At 49.9% G+C, this 20,111-nt stretch overlaps 1 protein-coding gene across 2 annotated transcripts in view; it reads right to left on the reverse strand.

Annotated features, from left to right (window-relative positions):
- Positions 1–931: 931 nt before the first annotated feature.
- Positions 932–20,111, reverse strand: part of SNX10 (sorting nexin 10) — a 53,678-nt gene continuing 34,498 nt past the window's right edge. For both annotated transcript variants that reach the window (XM_012926135.2, XM_012926136.2), the window contains exons 3-7: positions 13,214–13,300; positions 9,433–9,533; positions 9,060–9,158; positions 1,764–1,976; positions 932–1,324 (exon numbers count right to left, since the gene is read on the reverse strand). In XM_012926135.2, coding sequence (XP_012781589.1) covers positions 1,243–1,324; positions 1,764–1,976; positions 9,060–9,158; positions 9,433–9,533; positions 13,214–13,300 — 582 coding nt within the window. In that variant the 3' untranslated portion in view covers positions 932–1,242. The remainder of the gene's footprint in view (positions 1,325–1,763; positions 1,977–9,059; positions 9,159–9,432; positions 9,534–13,213; positions 13,301–20,111) is intronic.

A 20,111-nucleotide genomic window follows, 5' to 3' on the forward strand; every position in this document is an offset into this window, starting at 1 on the left:
GCTGTTCTTAATATAGCAACCTCGCCAAAACTCTGGCTGGGTAATTAAAGCACGGTACCCCAGTTTTACAAACACTCTTCCTGCTAGTCCCACAGACACATCTTGTACCTTTGGACACAGAAGGGACTTCAGGAATTACCCAAGAAATGCTGCCTCAGCTGAAATGTGAAGTTCAAAGTTGTTTATCTAAGACATCTTATCTTTGGACCACTAAAAAAGGAAAAGGGAGGAGGACATTTTATCCAAATGAGGTCACAGTTCAGGAGCACATCAAAAAAGAAGGGAGCTGAAATGAGCAAGCTGGTCTCCTTGTCTAAAAATGTTTTTGCATTACTTACTGAGAAAACTGAATTTATTAATTTTTGTAAGACTCTTCCTGTAAGTAATAAGCAACTACTCCTGATCCTGGGTTATCTAGTGATAAGAAATTGCACATTGTGTCAGAAAGTAAGTCATTAACCTGCAACTCTAATTACACGATGATAATGAAAACAAATGATTGGCTTCCAGAAACCGTTTATTTAAGCTGATTGGGGACAGGGAGATTGTATTTCTGAGTGTGTAGGAGGCAAATGTGAGGACAATGACCAGCATTATTTGTTTTTTTTCCTACCGTGTAAACATGATTTTAATAAGTGTCTCTTCATAGGGACCATTTTTCCATTTCAGTGGGAAACAGAATACTGCAAAGGTTCCACAACGTGTAACTGATTCTCTCCAGCGCCCAAAAGGAACGTGTTCTGCTGTCAGAGAGGCTCCCCCACATGTGTCAGGGGCCTGGGGTCCCCCTACTGCTGCCCTTTGGGATGGTGAGGACACCATCAAATCCCTCTGTAAGCATGCTGCTGCCTGCCCCCCGACCCCATCCTGGTTATCCTAACCCTAACCCTGTGTTGTTTACCCATCTTACGAGTCCACAAAACCCACGAGGTCATTTTCAGTGTGTATGTTAACTCGCTTCACTTCAGGGCAGCATCCCGCTTGCCGGGGAGGGTTTGGCTGGAAAGGGTAATTTCACATTCACAGGCTTGGAGCTTTCTGTGGAAGCTTGGCTTGAGATGAGACAACATGGAAATAACAGACTACTAACAAGCGACCCAGCCACCGCCTGTAAGACTTTGGAGAGCTCCGCGTGGCGGCAGTGAGCTTCAGGTGAAGAGCGTGTTATTAACAAGCTTCCTTCTCTCTCTGAAATGACACGATCTGTTCTCCCTCGGCCGGTCACGTCGCCACCGCCCCTCTTCAGGATTCCTGGCCATCGGTGCTTATTTTACATCCCTGTGCGCTGCTGTCATCGCTGCTGTGTCCAAGCCCGGAGGACGAACTGGGAGAGAAGGGAGAGGGGGGAAAAATAATAAAAAGAGGAAATTGGTTTTCACAACACACTCAAAGCCTGAGTAACAGAGGAGAACTTTAATTATCTCCAGTCACAAAGAGAGACAGGAAATTTGGACTTTTAATTAGCCATTTGGAGTGCGGTTGGATATTTTTTTTTTAGCTAGATAATTTAAACGCGAATAATTCAAGTCTGACTAAATGAAAGTCACATAATCAGAATGCAGATAATTGAATTCCGACTGCATTCATTAATTCAGTGTGGAGGTGTGTGTGAAGACTGCGATGATGAGCTGTCACAGCTCAATAAAATCTCAGTCAATTAATTTTTTCATTATCTGAGGATTGCATCAACACGGAAGGGAAGTGAGTGTGAGGGTCTGTACACACACACGTGTGTGGGAGCCTGGGCGCGCAGGGACCCCCACCTCTCCGAGTCGTAATCCGCCTCGTGGTCTCTCTTGTCTTTCTCGTCTTCCTCCGGGAAGCGCCTGTTCATCAGGGCGAACCTGTGGATGGCTTCCTCCACCGAGTACTTGGTCTGCCCGGACACGCAGGCCTCGATGTCCTCCGAGGTGAGGTGGCTCTGCAGGAAGAGGTGGAGGCTGCTGTCGGATAACAGGAGCGCGTTCTGCAGGACCCTGGGTGCGAGAGAACAAGCGGGCAGGGTCAGTAGCCGTGTGCGCACACGGGCACGCACCCAGTGTTCCGGAGAGTGGGGGTGGGAGCCGCGTGCCGCTCCAGGCCTCCTTCTCCTGGGATCCACCTCGCGTCCACTCCCAGGCACCTCCCCTCTAGGGGTGTAGGACCCTATGTTAACTTTGAGCATTTTATTCAGAAATGTCAGTAAGCAGAAACATTGGTTGTGGGGGCCATCTGCGTGAGCAAGAACTTCAAGGGCACTTCTTCACTTTAAGCATCTGCTATGACCATGTGGATTAATTACAGAAATGTTTTGATTAGGTGGGCCCAGAAATGTATGCCACTTAAAAACAAAAAACTTACTGCTGCCAATAGCATGTCAACCCAGTGATCCTCACCGCACAGGCTGTGAGGAAAACATCAAAACTTTCAACTACTATTAAACGTTACAAGAAAGAGCTGATACACTGCACCGCGTGTCTTCCATTTCAGAACTTGAACACCTTTGTCAGCTCAAGTTTGCAGGAGCTCATTTTGAGAGGTGACTTTTCTTTTCTGAAACCTCTCCTCTGAAATCCTTATTGCTTCTGGATCATGGTATTGTCAAAACAAGCAACCAAATGAAAGGAATCCGATTTGAAATATGGCTTTTGCAGCAAGGGCATGCTGGTCTTCCCACATTCATAAAATCCAGGTTTACAAATGACTCCAGCCACAGCCGCACTGCTTGGCACAGAGGAGGGGTAGCTGCCCGCGCGGCACCTCCACAAGCATGTGTTTTGTCAGCCGGGCGTGTCTGAAAGTCGGAAATCAAGTCAAAGAATGTGAACATTTTGACACTTGGATGTGCAGTCTACCACGAGAGTTCAATCTTGATACAACTCAAGACATGGAGCCCAGATGTGCAGGACAACAGGTGAACACTACAAAGCCCTGGCTCCACATGGGAGCCCCCCACCCCTACAGAAGAGCTCTGAAACAAAACAAAAACAAACAAACAAACAAACCAGTCATGCACTGCAGGTCAAATGTGCCTTAAGTTCTGCATATTTAAATAAGTCACTGGAAAAAAAAATCTCCTTTGGCCATTCATATTAATGCAGTTTAAAAAAAAATCCAAGGTCGTTAGCAAACAAGCCCTTTTCTTCCAAGTTAAACAGTTCTGTCCTTCAAAGAGGCAAGTTGTCTAAACAGGCACAGAAGCAGAATCCAGAGTTCCCGTTTGTTGCACACGCTCTTTCCCTGCTTCCGAAGGGGAACGGGTCCACTTTTCTAACAGGCATGGCCAAGACACTCTGTCTTCCACCCTCATGTCCCATGCCCTGCCCAGCTACCCCAGAGGGTGACCATACCACGGGGACAAGGTTGGACTGCCCCCCTCCCCCGAACAGGGAGCCAGCCCAGCAGTAAACTCCTTTTACTACTCCCTGAGATTTCTTTTCTTCCTTTACAAATGTTTACCATTCTTGTTCTAAATACTTCAAATTAACACAAGAGTTATGCGCCCGCGGCAGGGGCCCCCTGGGAACCAGAGCTGGGCGGCCGCGCGTTTCCTGTGGCTTCCAGCAGGAGTTTCCTGCGGGCCTCTTCCTGACAAGTCCCTGTTCCTGGCACAGTACTCGCTGCTTTATTTCTGTTGGAAATGTGTTTTATTTTCTTTATAAAATAATGGGTAATCTTTCAAATTGATTTTAGATGGTTTGAGGCATTGCCCCCACAAAAGTAATGAGCACTAATGCCAATGATATTGGACACAAATTCATTTTAGCTTTATTTCACGTCTGAAGCAATTCTACTGAGCCTGGGACGACTGGCGCGCGGTTATTAACTTGCTGGTAACCTAACACATGGGTACAGCAAACACGAGTGATCTGAGTCCAGGCTGATCGGGATCTCAGGGCGACTGTGCTTTTTTTTTTTTTTTTTTTTTCTCCAGCTATAATTCAATTTCTAATTTTACTGCGCCTGGATGCGACTCGTTCTTTCCTGGTGTTTTCTGCTCAACGCTGCCATCTGGAGGACACGGAGGGGAGGACAGCGGAAGCACGCCCAGCTGACAGCTAAGCTGGAGGGAGGGAGGAGTGGCCGGGCCAGCTCAGGGGCTGCGGCCACGCTCAGGCTCCCCCCACCCCACTCAGTCCTCCCCTCCTTTCTCTCTCGCCCGCTCACTGCCCCCCACCGTACTGCACCTACATGAGTTCTGACAAAAGCCCACGATGATTCGATGTATTTATGCTTTCTATTTTGCAGCCAGGTATTTCATCTGGAAATTTAAAATGCAAGTGTGTGTGTGTCCCTGTGGATTACAGTGTGTCTTGAGCCCAGCCGGGGTGTCGTGTCCATTAGGGGGCGTGTGACTACCGCCTCCAGTAAGGTTTAAATGCAATTTTTTTTCCTTCGTCATCTCTGGGCCATATTTTCCACAAACAAATCGAATAGCGGAACATCAAGTTCAAATTTAATATAAAAGGTACTTTGTAGAATAGTCCATAAAAATGTCACTCTTAGACGCTTCCATAGAAAAAGGAATAGATGTGGTTTTCTAGCCTTTTCAGAAGCAGCAAAATATAGTGCCTGAAATTTTGAAGGAATTTTTGAAAAGAAATTACGGCACCGGTGGAAGGGCTCCCTTTTCCCATGACAGACTGAAACAACAGGGTCAAACCAGGTTGTTGTTTTCTCCCCTGAATCAAACACAACTGAAAATCTGGTTTTCCTCAACATGATTTCATTGCTTTTATATATATATATATATATACACACACACACATATATATCCAACAATTCTGCGTATCCTACAATACTCTCATCTGAACCTGTATCTCTATATATATATTGTATTACATGTATTAATAATCTTGCCTATCCTAGAATATCCTCAACTGAATCCATATATGCATTAATGTTATATATTATTAATAATTTTTCCTATCCCTCGCTCAACTGAACCTGTATATATCTACATAGATCTCTAGCTATAGGTACATACATGCATATATGTAAACATAACAGGTTCTGTTGAGGATGCTCTAGGAGATGAAGGATTACTTAATCCCGGCTAAGTATGTTCCGGCCTTACTGAGCCCCATACAGTGAGGTGCACACATCTGTGTAGTGCGTGGAAGTTAGCAGCTGCACGGACATAAAGGAAAAGAATTTCACCCGACCTGTTCATCTCTTAGCCATGAGAAACATAAATCTTACTGAAAACATTCATGATCTGGGCTGTGGTGCCCTCTATTGAATATAAGAGCATCAAAGGGGTGTAGGGATGGGGAGTGTGTGTGTGTGTGTGTGTGTGTGTGTACAGTGTGTGTGTGTCTGTAGGTATATGTGGGAGGTGGGGGTGGATGTGGCCAGCGGTAGTGTTCCAGTGGTAGTAGCTATCTGTGAAAAAGAAAAACTAACATCCTTTAAACTGTTAAGGAGCACCAAGCCACAACGTCAGAGTTACAGTACTGGGCCGGCCCCCTATCCCAGTGGTACTGCTGCCAGGGGCAGAACTGTGCGCGCAGCTTGCTTCCAGCAACATTAGAAGTGACTTTCACTTGATAATCAGAGAAAGAATACACAAGGAGGATGATACTTAAGATGAAAGCAGAAAGTGGATGTGTTTGGAAGCTCTGGTAAGCATACTGCTTACATTTAGCTAGACTTAGAGTTCTGCTAATTATAAACTCACCATTGCACGCAGTGCCTCTGCCTTTCCCACGATTTCTTTATCTGTAAAACTGAGCTGAAATGGAACTGGCGCTTAAGGCGCTGCCTGCAGTGCCAGCTTCCCTTATGGACACCAGTTCAAGCCCCGGCTGCTCCACTTCTGACCCACCTCCATACGGCTGTGTCTGAGAGCGCAGTGGAAGATGACTCAAGTGTCTGGGGTCCCTGCACCCAAGTGCAAGGCCCAAAAGAGGCTCCTTGCTCTTGGCTTCAGTCTGGCACAGCCTAGCCACTGGTAGCCATTTGGGGTGTGAACCATCAGATGGAAGATCTCTCTCTCTCTCTCTCTGTCTCTCTTCTCTTTGTAACTCTGCCTTTAAAATAAACAAAACCTTAAAAAAAAATAAACCTGAGGTAATACTCAACTTCTAAGACTATATTAAATATTAGAAAAAGACATACAACATGCCACACGTGACAACTATTTGATCAATGGCATCCGGTCAAACAATTTTATCGTTTTTCTATGAAATTCCACCTGGATGTATACTTCATTATTAAGTATGTATTGTTTCATATATGACCTAAAAATGAAATGCACAGACACACACACACACACACACACAAAGGTACATTTTGGCTTCACTTCTACAGTGCCTCTGGCATGAAACAAACACAAAAGCCAGATTTCAAAAATCCATACTACAAAGTTCTGACATAAGCCTCTTATCACCAAGGTGCTGTAATTTCCTGAGGCCCTCAAAAAAGTCAGATGAAGCAGTGGAAAGCTGGTCCTGCTTGATGGGCGACTGGCAGAGCCACCTGGGCCATAGGGCCGGACTCAGGACATGGCTGGGGCCCCCGCGCCGAGGCTGCGGGAGCCTGCATTCCACACTCTGGGCAACGGGACCTCACCACTGCACCTGCGCTGCCACTTCTGGGCAGCGGTGTGGAAAGAGCAGGGGCCACAGCAGGCAGGACAGGCCTGGATACAGGCACTCAGTGGTGAACAAGACACTCACACCCTGCAGTGGGGCGGGTCATACCACAGGAGAACACCAGGTCTTTCTGGGATGCAGATGTCATGAATTTAGCCACAGCCCTTGGTACATGCAGCATGTTTGCAAAAATGGAAGCTTCAGAGCCAGCACTGTGGTGCAGCCCGTCAAGCTGCCATCTGTGGCATCCACACTCCACACAGGGTGCTGCTTCAAATCCCGGCTATTTCACAACCAATCTAGTTCCCTGCCCATGCACCTGGGAAAACAGTGGAGGATGGCCCAAGAGCTTGGGCCCCTACACCCATATGGGAGACTTAGAAGAAGCTCCTGGCTCCTGGCTTCTGCCTAGTCCAATCCCAACCAGCCACTGTGACCATTTGAGGAACCAGCGGATAGATCTCTCTCTTGCTCACGCTCTCTCTCTCTCTCTCTCTCTCTCTTACTTTTACTCTGCCTTTCAAATAAATCAGAGAAAGAACGGAAGCCCCACAAGACAGGCATTCGTGCATGTTCCGTGCGGTGCCAGCTCTCCACGACCAGGGCCTCTCTGCTCCTCTGAGCCAGAGGCGCTACATGCAGGAGCCCCACATGGTCCTCGGAGTCCTTCCCAGCAGTCAGGTGACAGACACCACTGCCCTGCACGGGTTCTAGGAACCCACTCAACGGCAACCCAAGCCCAATGGCGCCCAGTGCCTTGTCCAGAGTCTCTCATCAGAAGAAAACAGAGTCACCGACAAGTGGCCGCCCACACCATTATACACACATAACCTGGCTCAGGTGTGACCCTGCTGGGCCGGACACACTCACAGAACAACCAATCTCACAAGAGTGAGTGATTACAGCTGCCAAGACTGGTCAGCGCATCGACACGACAACAAACACACTGTGTGAACTCACAAGCTGTCGCCTGACCTCAAACACAAGACAGGCACCAAGCAGCTCCCCAGTGGGCCCTGGGCCCAGGCCTCACTAGCAACTGCCAGGCCATTCCCCAACTCCCCTGCACAGGACAGACCACTGTGCAACCATGGACAGTAACAGCTGAAGCCTCAGGGCACGGCTGCAGGGGGTGGGGGTGGGGCTTCCTGGAGACTGTCCCCATGGGGGAAGACAGGAAGCCCGCAGCCAGGTGCTCTCACACCTGTGACACCAGCCCGCCACTGTCACATCTTGGGGCTCCAGGAACAGCCTCTGCCGGCCTCCTCCTCATCTTTATTCCATCATCTCCCTCAGTGTGTAACCTTGGATCTTTCACTTGCTCCCTTCAAAGAAACGGCACTGAGTCAATCTCACAGAACCAAACATTAATATTCATGTGCATACTTAATACCCAAGCCCTCTGTGAGCGAGCCACGCTGGAGGAAAAGCCCAAGCTAGCTCTAAATTCCTGCTTAGTTGACTCAATGATGGTATCAGGGGCCAGCATTGCGGCAGACCGTGTTAAAAATGCTGCCTGTGACACCAGTATCCCATGAGCTCCAGTTCAAGTCCTGGCCTCTCTTCCTATCTAACTCCCTGCTTACGCACCTGCCATGCATGTGGGAGACCTGGATGGAGTTCAGGCTCCTAGACCTGGCCTAGCCCAGCCTGGGCTATTACATGTGGCCACCTGGGGAGCAAGCCAGTGGATGGAAAAGATCTGTCTAAGAAGGATGGGAATTCAAGAGCCCAGACTCGGGCACGTCTATGTAGCTCGATGTTTAGTTCCTCGTTTATGAACTGGGAAGTCGGACAAACAACCTCAGAGCTACTTCCTATCTGGGAGGATTAAAATAGAAAGAGGCACCAACACCCAGACGACAGGCATCATCTGAAGCCTATTAGGAACATTATGGGGTTATCACCCCATTTTAGAGATAGAAAAAAATAAAAGGCACAGAGGAGGCCCACGGCTTGCCTGTGTCCCCAGCTGATAAGCAGCAGAGCCAGGGCCCGAGCCAGGCGGTCTCAGAGCTGGCCTCCCGTGAGGTGGGTATTCTAGCATTCAGGAGTGGGGAAGTGGAAACTGACACTGCAGGTTAACTAAAAAGTTAACGCAATCATTTTGTGCAAGCGCTCGTCTGCGGCAGCCCCGGGGCAAGCTCATCTGGGTTGGCCAATCCCACGTTGTGTAAATGAGGACTGTCCCTGCCTGGCGCCCTTGTGGCGAGAAGGCAAGTCTGTTTCCCAGCAGACTGTGTTTGTGACTTGGATCTAGGCTCAGGGACCCCTGATGCGCTGTTTCCTTCACACAAGACCTGCTCCCACACATGTACCACGTGGCAGGAGCCACAAGATGGCGCTCTGACACAGGCAGTGCACCTGCTGGGGCGCCTGTGCCACCCCTCCGTGTACATACACACACACACACACACACACACACACACACACACACACACACACACACCCACCCCTTCTGGCTGCCCTGGTTGGGGCACTTACTTTCGGAGGAAATCTTCCAGCCCCTGCCTACGCTGGTCCACGTGCTGGCGATTGTTCATGTTGAAAAACAGGTTTTTAGATGGAAGTTCTGGCACTTGCCTTTGGAGAAGGTTAAAAAAAAAAAAAAAGGATTTTTTTAAAAGATTGACTCAAGAGGCAAATTATGCATGATAGTAATTATCTCACAGCTATTACATAACTATTACATATACATGTACACACATAATACCGTTATATAATAAGGCCATTCAATAAGCAACTAGCTAACTTTAAAGAAAAACCCATCTCTAAAGGCCTCTGACTTAACATCAAAAAGGACTTTACCACACACATGCCAGAGCCCCAAGACCCCTCACCCGTCTGGGTCACTCACACCAGCAGGGCGTTGCTCTGCAGCCGCTGCCGCAGCCACACGAACTCCCGGTACCGCCGTCGAACACACGACGTCTTCATGGTGAAGCACATGCTGTTGGTCTGCATGGAGTGACACAAAGCGGGAGGGGCGTCTCAGCAAACAGCCACGCCACGCGGCGGTCCCAGGAGCCATTCATTCCACCCGAAGTTCAAGCCGAGCCGAGCCGAGGGCCAGGCTGGTTGGCAGGCGCGAGCTGTGTGAAAGGCACGACCGGCCCTCAAGGCCACGAGTCCTGCTTCCCGGGATGGATCAGAACCCACAGTGTAAGGGACCGAGAAGCCCTCGGAGAACCCACAGCCATGCAGTTAGAGGGTTCTTCTGGGGACTGGAACTCCCTGGTCGCGGCCCTTCGTGGGACATCACCCAGCACACCCGAGGGCACTACCAGTTCCCCGGCAGCTGCTAAAGAAGTGGGATCTAAAGGCAGGAGTGTGGGGTGGGCGCTCTCACTGGCCCACCTGCATGACACACAGGAGGAAGCCATAGGCCAAGGTGCCGAAGAGGGGAGGCCAGGCTGAGTCTCTGGCTTGCCGGGCTGCAGGGAGCCCCTGGCGAATGTCACCCGCCACAGGAGTGGCGAGCACGCGTGGGGTTCCTTCCTGCTCCGGAAAAGCCACCCGCAGAGGCTGCAGCCTAACCCAGCCTGCAGGACTTCCATCTTCATTCAGACTCACTTCAAACAATAGTAATAGTCTATCTGCATTGACTTCATCATCTTTCCCCTACAGTTTGAGAAACAAATGTCTTGGCCTAAGATGCGTGTGATGTCAAAAATCCCTTCCCCACCACTCCGTGAGCCCCGTGTTGTTCCCCAGGGAACCCAGGTGAGCCTGTGCGTTAGCATTTCACCTGCCTCTGAGACGTAAGGCATAGCCAACCCCCGGTGTCCCCCAAACCCCAGGATTCAGAGCCACAGAGGGGGACGCACACAGAGGAGCCACTGACCCAAGAGAGAGCCCATCCTCTGTGACCATCTGGTGTCCAGTCCTGCCAGGATAGGGAGATGGGGGGAGGGAATGCTGGGGCACTGTGACGTCTGAGGGTGAATGTCAAAGCATCCTACCCTGGGCGCTCGCTCTCTCTCTCTCTCTCTCTCTCTCTCTCGTGCCCCCTGGGGACAAAGTGGGCAGTCACTGATGCGCCTCTCTGCTCACCATCACTGTGTATGTCAACACCTAAACAGCCACATGGTGCCCACGTGGACTGAGCTGCCTCTCTGGGTCCTACGCCCACAGGGGAGGGAACAGCTGTTGGACACTGGCCAGCCCACAGGCTCCCGGTTCACCACACCCATCCAGGGATACGAGGGCTGCGGGTCACCTGAGGTTCATTTCAACCGAGCCAACCACCAGCCACTCCACCTGCAAAGCTTGGTGGAAACCCCCTGGTGCTGCTGCCCACCCGTGCCGCTAAGAGCTGTGCAACACGCGGGAGACTGTCAGGACCCAGCTCTGCTAGTACCGCCGGGGGCTGAGTTCCTCCAGCCCTGCTGCTGGGATTGCACATCCACTGAGCCTAGAAGCTTTCTCCATGGTCAACGTCCTAGCGTATCAGAGAAATGCCGGAGCACCCCCACCCGTGACGAGGTCTGCGGGCCCCGACATCCCCGGCTTGTGAAGGCAGGGTTCTCAGGTCACGTGGCTCCCTGCGAGCGTCCTTCAGAGAGTGTAACAGCAACACACATCAATAATAAATGAGGCACGGATTTCAAGCAGTTCCGTACCACTAGGAACTTACCTTTTAATTCCATTTTCCATGAACTTCCTGTATACCCTATATTCCAGTAGCAGGGTAGAACCTACACCTTGATCACTTCCTGAAGATAATTAAACCTCGTGTCTACTGGAAAGTGTGTGTTGAAGGCTCAAAACACTTCAAGAGGAAGTTAAAAAAGGGAACTAAGGGGCCCAGCGCAATAGCCTGGTGGCTAAAGTCCTCGCCTTGCCCACACCGGGATTCCATATGGGCTCTGGTTCTAATCCCACCGGCCCCACTTCCCATCCCACTCCCTGCTTGTGGCCTGGGAAAGCAGTTAAGGACGGCCCAAAACCTTGGGATCCTGCACCCGTGTGGGAGACCCGGAAGAGGCTCTGGGCTCCTGGCTTCGGATCACACAGCTCCAGCCATTGAGGCCACATGGGAAGTGAATCATCGCATGGAAGATCTTCCTCTCTGTATATCTGACTTTGCAATAAAAATAAAATAAATCAAAAAATAAAATAAATTTTTTTAAAAAAGGGAACTAAGGAATCATTTTGGGTCCAATGCTAATGCCTATATGCTCAGAATACACCTTCTAGTGTAAACTCGAAAGTAAAACCAAAACGAAACTCAGAGATACCGTATCCTGGCACCAGCCTATACCCAGCCACCAAACAAGCAGCTCCAGGTGTCTCGATTAACTTGCTGAACTGGAGGTGGGACAGGGTGAGAAGAGGGGAAGATGGGGGGCTAAAGGAGAAAAAAGCAAAAAGCACACAGCTGGTGTTTGGGTGTCCAAAATGCCAACGTTAAGAACACGCACACACACACTGTTTCACTTTCCCTTGTGCTGGACAGCCTGTTTCTATCCCCTCATGAGGAAATCCGGATGAAATCCAATGAGCAAACTTAGGATCCTCATGATTAAGGGCCAACAGACTCCGGCTGCCTGGGTCAAGTCAAGCCCACGCTCCGCTGGCGCAGATAAAGCCACACTCGGGGACAGTTAGACTCACGCACGGGCTGCTTCTGGCCACAGCTGCCAGAAACGAGGAGTTTGCAATAGAGGCGCCTCGGGCCTCAAGGCTGACGCGGCTCACGACCTGGCCCTTTAAGGAAACGCCCACTGCTTCCGGTTCAAAACCATCCTGGGTGCCCACCGGCCGCTCACTCTCCAGGAGGGGTGGTGGGGTCTCGTTTCTGAATCCCATGTGTGGTTTCTAGGTGTTGACCCATCCTGTGAATCACCCTCAATCTAGGCTAGAGCTGATTCAGCGCCCCCAGTCACTCCTTCCTGCCCCAGCCCTGAGTCTATGCCTACCTTCTCTTCAAGGAACTCCACATCCTCTCAAAACCTTGAGTTCACAAGGCAACATGCCATCCAGAAACACCACAGAGACATTCCACGAATAAGCCAGAAAGACTTTCCAAGGGCTGGTGCCATGGCGTAGTAGGCTAAGGCACTCAGCATCCCATATGGGCGCCAGTTGGAGTCCTGGCTGCTCCACGTCCTATCCAGCTCACTGCTTAGAGCCTGGAAAAGCCCCTGCACCCGTGTGGCAGACCAGGAGGAAGCTCCTGGCTCCTGGCTTCAGATCAGCTCATCTCCAGCCGTTGTGGCCATTTGGGGAGTGATTCAGTGGACAGAAGATCTCTTTCTGTCTCGCCTTGGCTCTGTAACTCTACTTCTCAAATTAAAAAAAAAAAAAAAAAAAACTTAAAAGAAAGACTTCCTAGCCATAGATGGTAGACCTATTTGCATCTTCATACAGGAAGACAACAAATATTGAAACATTCATAGAAATGAAGGTAGAATCCAGAATTCAAATAGGCATGTTTAAACTTTAGAAACACAAACGTTCATCATTCAGATTCAGTTCTTTGAATCAGGAAAACTTAAGAATCCCGATGACAGGTCCCCAGGGCCAGTCGTCCTCCACCACCCACCGCACCTACGGCTGCAGGTGCCCAATGCCAGGTCCCCAGGGCCGGTCGTCCTCCACCCCCTGCTGCTGGTGCCCAGCAGGTGCATACTCACATGGATGCAGATCTCGTAGTCAATGTACGAGTGCCAGAAGTCCTCCTTCTGGATCCTGGGGTCCCGGACCCAGACACTCACGAACTCCTGTAAGGGCATCACGGGGAGAGGGGCTTCAGAGCCACGAGCCGAGCTGAGAGGGGCCCCGGGGAACCACCACTCGAGCTCAAAACTGAAATGTGCTTTGGCCAGCGTGCCTGTAACCCTTTAAAAAACAAGAAGTGATGAGTGTGAATCAGGCACCACGAGCAAGTCTGGAAAAAACACACTTCTGACACCATGGAATTTCTAAAACAATCCAAAACAAAACCGAATGTGCCTTTTGAGATCGTCCTACAGGTTATCCGAGCACAAGGAAGACAGCTCAGCTCAAACACCGAGTTCTAATTTTTTAATCATGAAAAATGGCTTCACCTTTTTCTTAACTATTTGAAGCAATGGGGGTGGGTGAGATTGGGGTACAACCACTTCCTGTTTTGTCTCTGTAAATTGCAAGTTCAAGCCTGGCCTGTTAAACTGTATCCTAACACGCAAAGATAAGGGCCTGGAAGATCAGGTGTGAAGTCCTCGGGTGTGAAGTGGTGGTCGAGCCTGAGTGTGAGCGAGCGCTGACAGGCTGCTCCTGGCAAGAGCAGCGCGCTCTGACACAATCCTTTCGCTCTGAAATGTTTTCCAGACAAGGAATAACTTCATCTTTAGAGATCCCTGTGCCATCAGTGAAAGAGATACTGCACAGGAAGTATCTTAGGTCCTTTGGAAAAACAAGAAGAATAGGAAATATGGGGTAAAAGTTAAAGCACAATGCCTTCCAGAAAGTTCTCTTTTCTAAACAGGGTTAGTTTGAAAATATGTACAGAAAAAAAAAAAAGAAAGAAAAAGATGCCATGCTGGCCACGATCCCTTTTAGAACATGATATAGTCACTGGGTGATAGTAGACCTGCTACTGGAACTCGGTTTTCAATAGTTGAAGTGTGTGCTGCTGGTGGGGCGGGGAGCCTATGATACAGACTTGCTGGGAGTGGCAGGGGACGGAGGGGGGTGTGAATGACAAAGTGTGCCAGGGCAGAGACAGACCAGGCTTTCCAGCAAGTGCAGTGCCACCCCCAGCTCGGCTGCAGCTCCAAGGGGGCTCTCGGGGCACAGGGGTGTTATCTCACAAACCCACATCCTCCAAGAACGGCTCTTAACACCCATCAAGCTTCGCCTTCTGGAGGGAGGGGGACTTTTTTTTCTGCCAAGGCTCTTTTGGAGATGAGTGACATCATTCTCCAGCCAGTACACAATTTCAGCTGCTTGGTAGTGGGCTTACTGTAGGACTACTGACTTCTGAGCCCCGCCTCCGGCTGCCGGGGTTGAGGGGACTTCTAATCCCCACCACCGCATGGCAACTGGCACTTGGCTCTGGCAGCTGGGACCCCAGGAGGCAGGCATCAAGAGGGAATCCTTCCAGAGACTTCCATGGGCTCTTAGGAGACAGAGACAAAATCAAAAGGAGGTAACGCTAGAGCGATGCTCTAACGGCTCTGGCAACGAGTCCTTAAAAGCATGTTCTGACTACACAGGCGACTATAAACCCAGCAGTTAAAGCGAGATATGTGCAGTATCCTCCTGCTACACAGCAGAGCTGGGCAGGGAGGAGGCAGACCTTGTCCAGACAGGCAGGCAGGAACCAGACGCGGGCACCCTGCCCTTGGCCTCTGCCTGGCACCTCCGTCCTGTCCCTGTCAGATGTGTGTGATGTGTGTGGTGTGTGCTTATCTATGTGAGCAATGTATATGTGGTGTGTGTGCCTGTCCATGTGTGCAGCATGTGTGGCATGTGTAGGTGTGTGTGTGCTACGTATGGTTGTGGGTGTGTGTGCTGCGTGTGTCTACATAGCATGTGTGATGTGAGAGGTGTATATGTGTGTTGTGTGTATATGTTTGTGTGGTGTGTATGTGTGCATGTGTGTGGTGTATGCATGTGGAGGTCTCTAGTTGTATTATTCCCACACCCACAATTCTCTGAATGAATCAAATGAACAAATCAATGAATCAATAACAGAAAAGACAAACTAGAAGTAGCTGTGGAGCCCTGCATGACAGCCTAGTGGATCCCATTCGGGCATCAGTTCATATCTTGGCTGCTCCACTTCCCATTCAGTTCCCCACTTGTGGCCTAGGAAAGCAGTAGAGGTAAGCCCCAAAGGCTTAGGACCCTGCACCTATGTGGGAGACCCGGAAGAAACTACTGGCTCCTGGTTTTGGATTGGCTCAGCTCTGGCTGTTATGGCCACTTGGGCAGTGAAGCAGCAGACAAAAGATCTTTCTGTCTCTCCTTCTCTCTGTAAATCTGCCTTCCCAATAAAAATAAATAAATCTTAAAAAAAAAAAAAAAGAAGAAGAAGTGGAGGCAGATTAGAGGGTTGCCTGCCGCGCCTTCCCAGGACCTCACATACACATGCAGGAGGCTGCTCCCCGCCTCCAGGACCTCTGCCTACTTTTTCCGTAAGTAAAAAGCATACTTCATGAACACATCACAGGCAAACATGTTAGTGTCACACAGCGAAACCTCCCCTTCGGTCTAAAAGCTGATTCTCATCTTATGCTGTCTAAAAGAATTCACATATTTTCATGGGCTCCTGCAGAGTGTGGCCTCTGGGCACTGTGCCCGGTGTGGGGACCGGAGGCCAACTCCCAGTCCCTATTCACCAGGTCACAAGGCAGCCATGGTCACCCCGCAGGCTGTGAGCGGCTTCCTTTTTCCACTGAGGAGTCAGGAGTTCCAGGATGTGGCAGAGCGAAACAAAGTCATCTATTTCTGGCAGTTTGGCAGTAGCAGACATGCACCTGTTACTCAAGTGCTATGTTCACAGAAAAACCAAAATGAGGGCCCGGCGCGATAGCGTAGTGGTTAAAATCCTCGCCTTGCATGCGCCAGGATCCCATATGGGCACTAGTTCTAATCCCGGCAGCCCCACTTCCCATCCAGCTCCCTGCTTGTGGCCTGGGAAAGCAGTGGAGGATGGCCCAAAGCCTTGGGACCCTGCTTCCACGTGGGAGACCCTACAGAAGCTCCTGGCTCCTGGCTTCAGATTGGCTCAGCTCCAGCACTTGCGGCCACTTGGGGATTGAAACATTGCACAGAAGATCTTCCTCTCTGTCTCTGCTCATCTCTGTATATCCGCCTTTCAAATTAAAAAAGCACAGAATAACCCATAGACAGCAGACTCGAGTTGACATTAGACAATAGCAAAGCTACAAAGGCATATGGGGGGAATCAGGAGCGATCCTGACAGCCTCTTAACAGGAAGGCATGCACATGGAGGTGGGGGCACTCTAGAGTGGAGCAGGTGGACAGGAGGAGGCTTGTATCCCAACCCTGAGGACTCCCAGATCCTCACCAAGGACTATCAATACGAGCAACAAGGACTACATCCCAGCTGCCAAGGAGACCACGGGGAATAGGAGTGCCTTTGGAGGCCAAGACCTCTGAGGTCACCCAACCCCATCCGGATCTTCCGCAGGAGATGAAAGAAGTCCAAACCCTGCCATGCAGGAACCAGCGTCATCAGAACGACAATCAGGAGCCCTGAGTGGTCCGCAGAAACAGAAGAACAACAAACTTCCTTCGGGACCAGGGAGGGGAGCTTTCTCTGGTCCTTGTTTGGTTCCGACTCTGGGTCCCCACCCTCTCTGGCAATGACCATCAGGATCGCTCCAGAAAACCCTCAAAACAAACAAACACACAAACAAACAAAAAACCTAGATTAGATAGACAACAACAAGGAAAGCTTAGAATCAGACAGGAAATGGTCAGCATGGATTCACTCATGCCTCACTAGGTGGGACACAAAGATCAGTTACTCCTCACTGGGGTATTGAGGATGTCTCTGCACACCCCTCCTAAAAATGTTCTGCACCTAAACTGTTGACACATGTCTTTTCAGAGTTATATGCCAGTTCAGACCACCCGAAAAACAACCAGGTTCAGCAAAATTATGCTTCAACGCTATAAACTGCTAAATACTAAAATGAAAATAGACATGAGACAGCTGAATATTAATCTATTACCATTCTAAGGTGTATAGAACCTGGTTCTATATAAACCAAAATTGAAATGTCAGTGAAGAAATAGGACGTGGTTAGGAACCTGCATTTTTTTTTAAACATATTGGTTACTCAATACCATGCCAATTGATTCCATAACGTTGTAAATTGTTGCTGATGTTATCTTGGGGATTTTAATTGATTGGGATGATACTCTGCCGGCTCTACCTTCAGACCAGAGATGGTCTCCCCAAGAAACCGTTGAACTTATCTGGACAATAAGATGCTGGACTTTATGCTTGCTAAATACTTTCAATGAAAGAACCTCAACTGAACTTGAACTGTGGTAATGCAACAAGGTGGAGGAATCCACCATGGGGGGAGGGTTTGGGAAGGGGTAGGGGGAATCCCAGTGCCTATAAAACTGTGTCACATAATGCAATGTAATTAAAAAAAAAAAAAACATAAAAAAAAGAAAATATATTCATACAACCAAAAAAAAAAAAAAAAAAAAAAAAAGACCAGACCAAAATGATAAGACTAGGACACCAGGACATGTACTTGTCAAGTCACTACAGACTCAAGGTAAAAAAAAAAAAGGTTCTGATCCAAAATGGTAAAATCCATTTACTACAATGCCACATTACTTGACACATACCAACGGATGATGGTAATAATGACAAACAGTTCTGAAGAGTAAACACACAACTGTTAATAGATACACTTTAAGTACAGTGCTGCATTTCATGGAAAGAGCACTGAATTTACAATCATAAGGCTAGGGGTAGATTCTGGCTCATACACTTCCTAACCTATGAACTTCTGAGCCTCAACTTCCGCATCTGAAAAAATGGGCGTAACGCCTGAGCACCCAACTCAGCCGTCTGTCAAGTGGATCAGTTACATGCTAGGGAAAGCACCGTAGGGAGTGCTTAGGAACTCAGCTGGGGGCTTCCCACCGACACTGGTGCTGGCGATTAAGATAAGCCAAACCCATCACGTATCTTTTTGTGGGGTGGGGCAGAGTTGTGGTGCAGCACCGACACCTCACACAGGCAGTCAAGGAGCTGTGGAGGCCGAGGACGACCCCAGGTTCAGTCCAACCCTGTGTCTCCCCACAACATCCGTGGAGAGTCGGACTCGTGTCACGCGGCGAAGGGCGTCCAGGCAGCCACACCAGAAAGCTTCCTCTCTTTCTTACTTGCCAAACCCACACAACCAAGTCCTGTGGATTCCTCTTGCACGGAGCCACAAGGACCTCCTGCCCAACATGACCACGGGAGCTGCCTACTGAGACCACCCCAGGCCCAGCCCCAGCCCCAGTACCCCCTCCCCACAGCAATGGAGGACAAGAAACACCCTTCATGGCCTTCCCCATCTGTCACCCTCAAGGTCACACTCTGACTCCTTGGAACCACACAGCCCTCTCACTCTCAGGACGCTCTCCTGCAGAACCTCAGCTAGGGCCTCCGCACACAGCATGGCACCTGCTCTTCCCTCCTGGGAAGCTGGTTGACTCCACCCCACTGCCCGCATGCCTTCTTTTTCCTCTCCTTTCCTCTCCTTTTTCCTTCTGCGTTTTGCTAATTCCGATTCACATCTCAACTCAGTGACCCAGTGTTTCCGGAAACCCTTCCCAGGTTTCCCTGGCCAGAACTCCACCACCATCACTCATGGGCCCTCTCCTGGCACACTCGAAGTTCCCGCAGTGCAGCCTTGGCTGTCTTGTGGACCTGGGTGCCTGGCCCCAGAAGCATTCTGTTGGCACCATTTGATGGGCAAGCATATGCCTGCAGGAACAGGGACATGGTCTCCAGGGAAAAGCTGAGCTCCAAGGTCAGCTGAGCCAAAACCTCAGGCACCTGGGTTCTTGTGCCCCATGAATCAGTAAGTCAATTAGAGGCCAAAGTTCATCTCAACTTAGCAAAGCCCTCTCATCTAAGAGGGTGCCAGGGAACAACATGGGGACACCAGGGAGACAGTACTTAAGATCTCTGGGCACAAACTGTTTTGGGGCACCCTACACACTTATACAGCACCTATTTCCATAGAAATGCCTGAAAATCATTGTCCTGGTAACTCAGTCCTCAAGCAGCATGCAACAATTGGTCAGCCTTAGCTGGAGTTCAGACATGGACCACAATGTAATAAAAGCACATTTATTTTAAACTAGTCTCTACCCTGCAATTAGCAGGTGCTGGTGGAGGTTTCCCCATGCTTCTAGCCAGGAGCAGGACATGCGGGCGACCACGGTACCCTGGCATCTCAGAATGACACACAGCCCTTGCCACCTGCCACCATCCTTCAGAGGAAAGCCGAGGCTGCCAGGGAGACCCAAGTACTTGAGCCATTGCATAATCCTTCAGAAATGTTTGCATGTGGCTAGCCATGATTTGGTGCTATTTGGTTTGCCAATAACCTTTTAAATGGACAAGTTTAAGATGTAGAGAAAAACCACAAAGGCAGAACAGAACACCTCTGCTTCCACCCCGTGCGGCTCCTTTCACTACCATCTGGCCTGAGTGTGGCCCGCTTACTGCAAACATCAGGGGATGCCTGGCTCACCCACATCCCTTCCCAAGCACCTGCCATCCTTTCTCTGCTCTAGGGACTCAGCAGGACACCAGATGGTCTCCCTGGGTTCCCCTTGCCAGGGGGACGGGTTGTCAGCCATCACTGGCTTGTATGGATTACTGTGAGGAGGATGGAGGGTTCCTGAGTCAGGACTGGTCCCGAGATCAGCTCCCTGGTGCTCGCCCAAGCAAAGCACTGCCCTCCTGGCACCACACGACTATGGCCCTCTGCTCACGAGGCCCTGCCCACACTTCTCAGGGACCATGTTTTTCCAATTCTTGGCTGAGTTTTTGTT

Source organism: Ochotona princeps, chromosome 20 (assembly GCF_030435755.1).
Source record: "Ochotona princeps isolate mOchPri1 chromosome 20, mOchPri1.hap1, whole genome shotgun sequence".
Taxonomy (NCBI): domain Eukaryota; kingdom Metazoa; phylum Chordata; class Mammalia; order Lagomorpha; family Ochotonidae; genus Ochotona; species Ochotona princeps.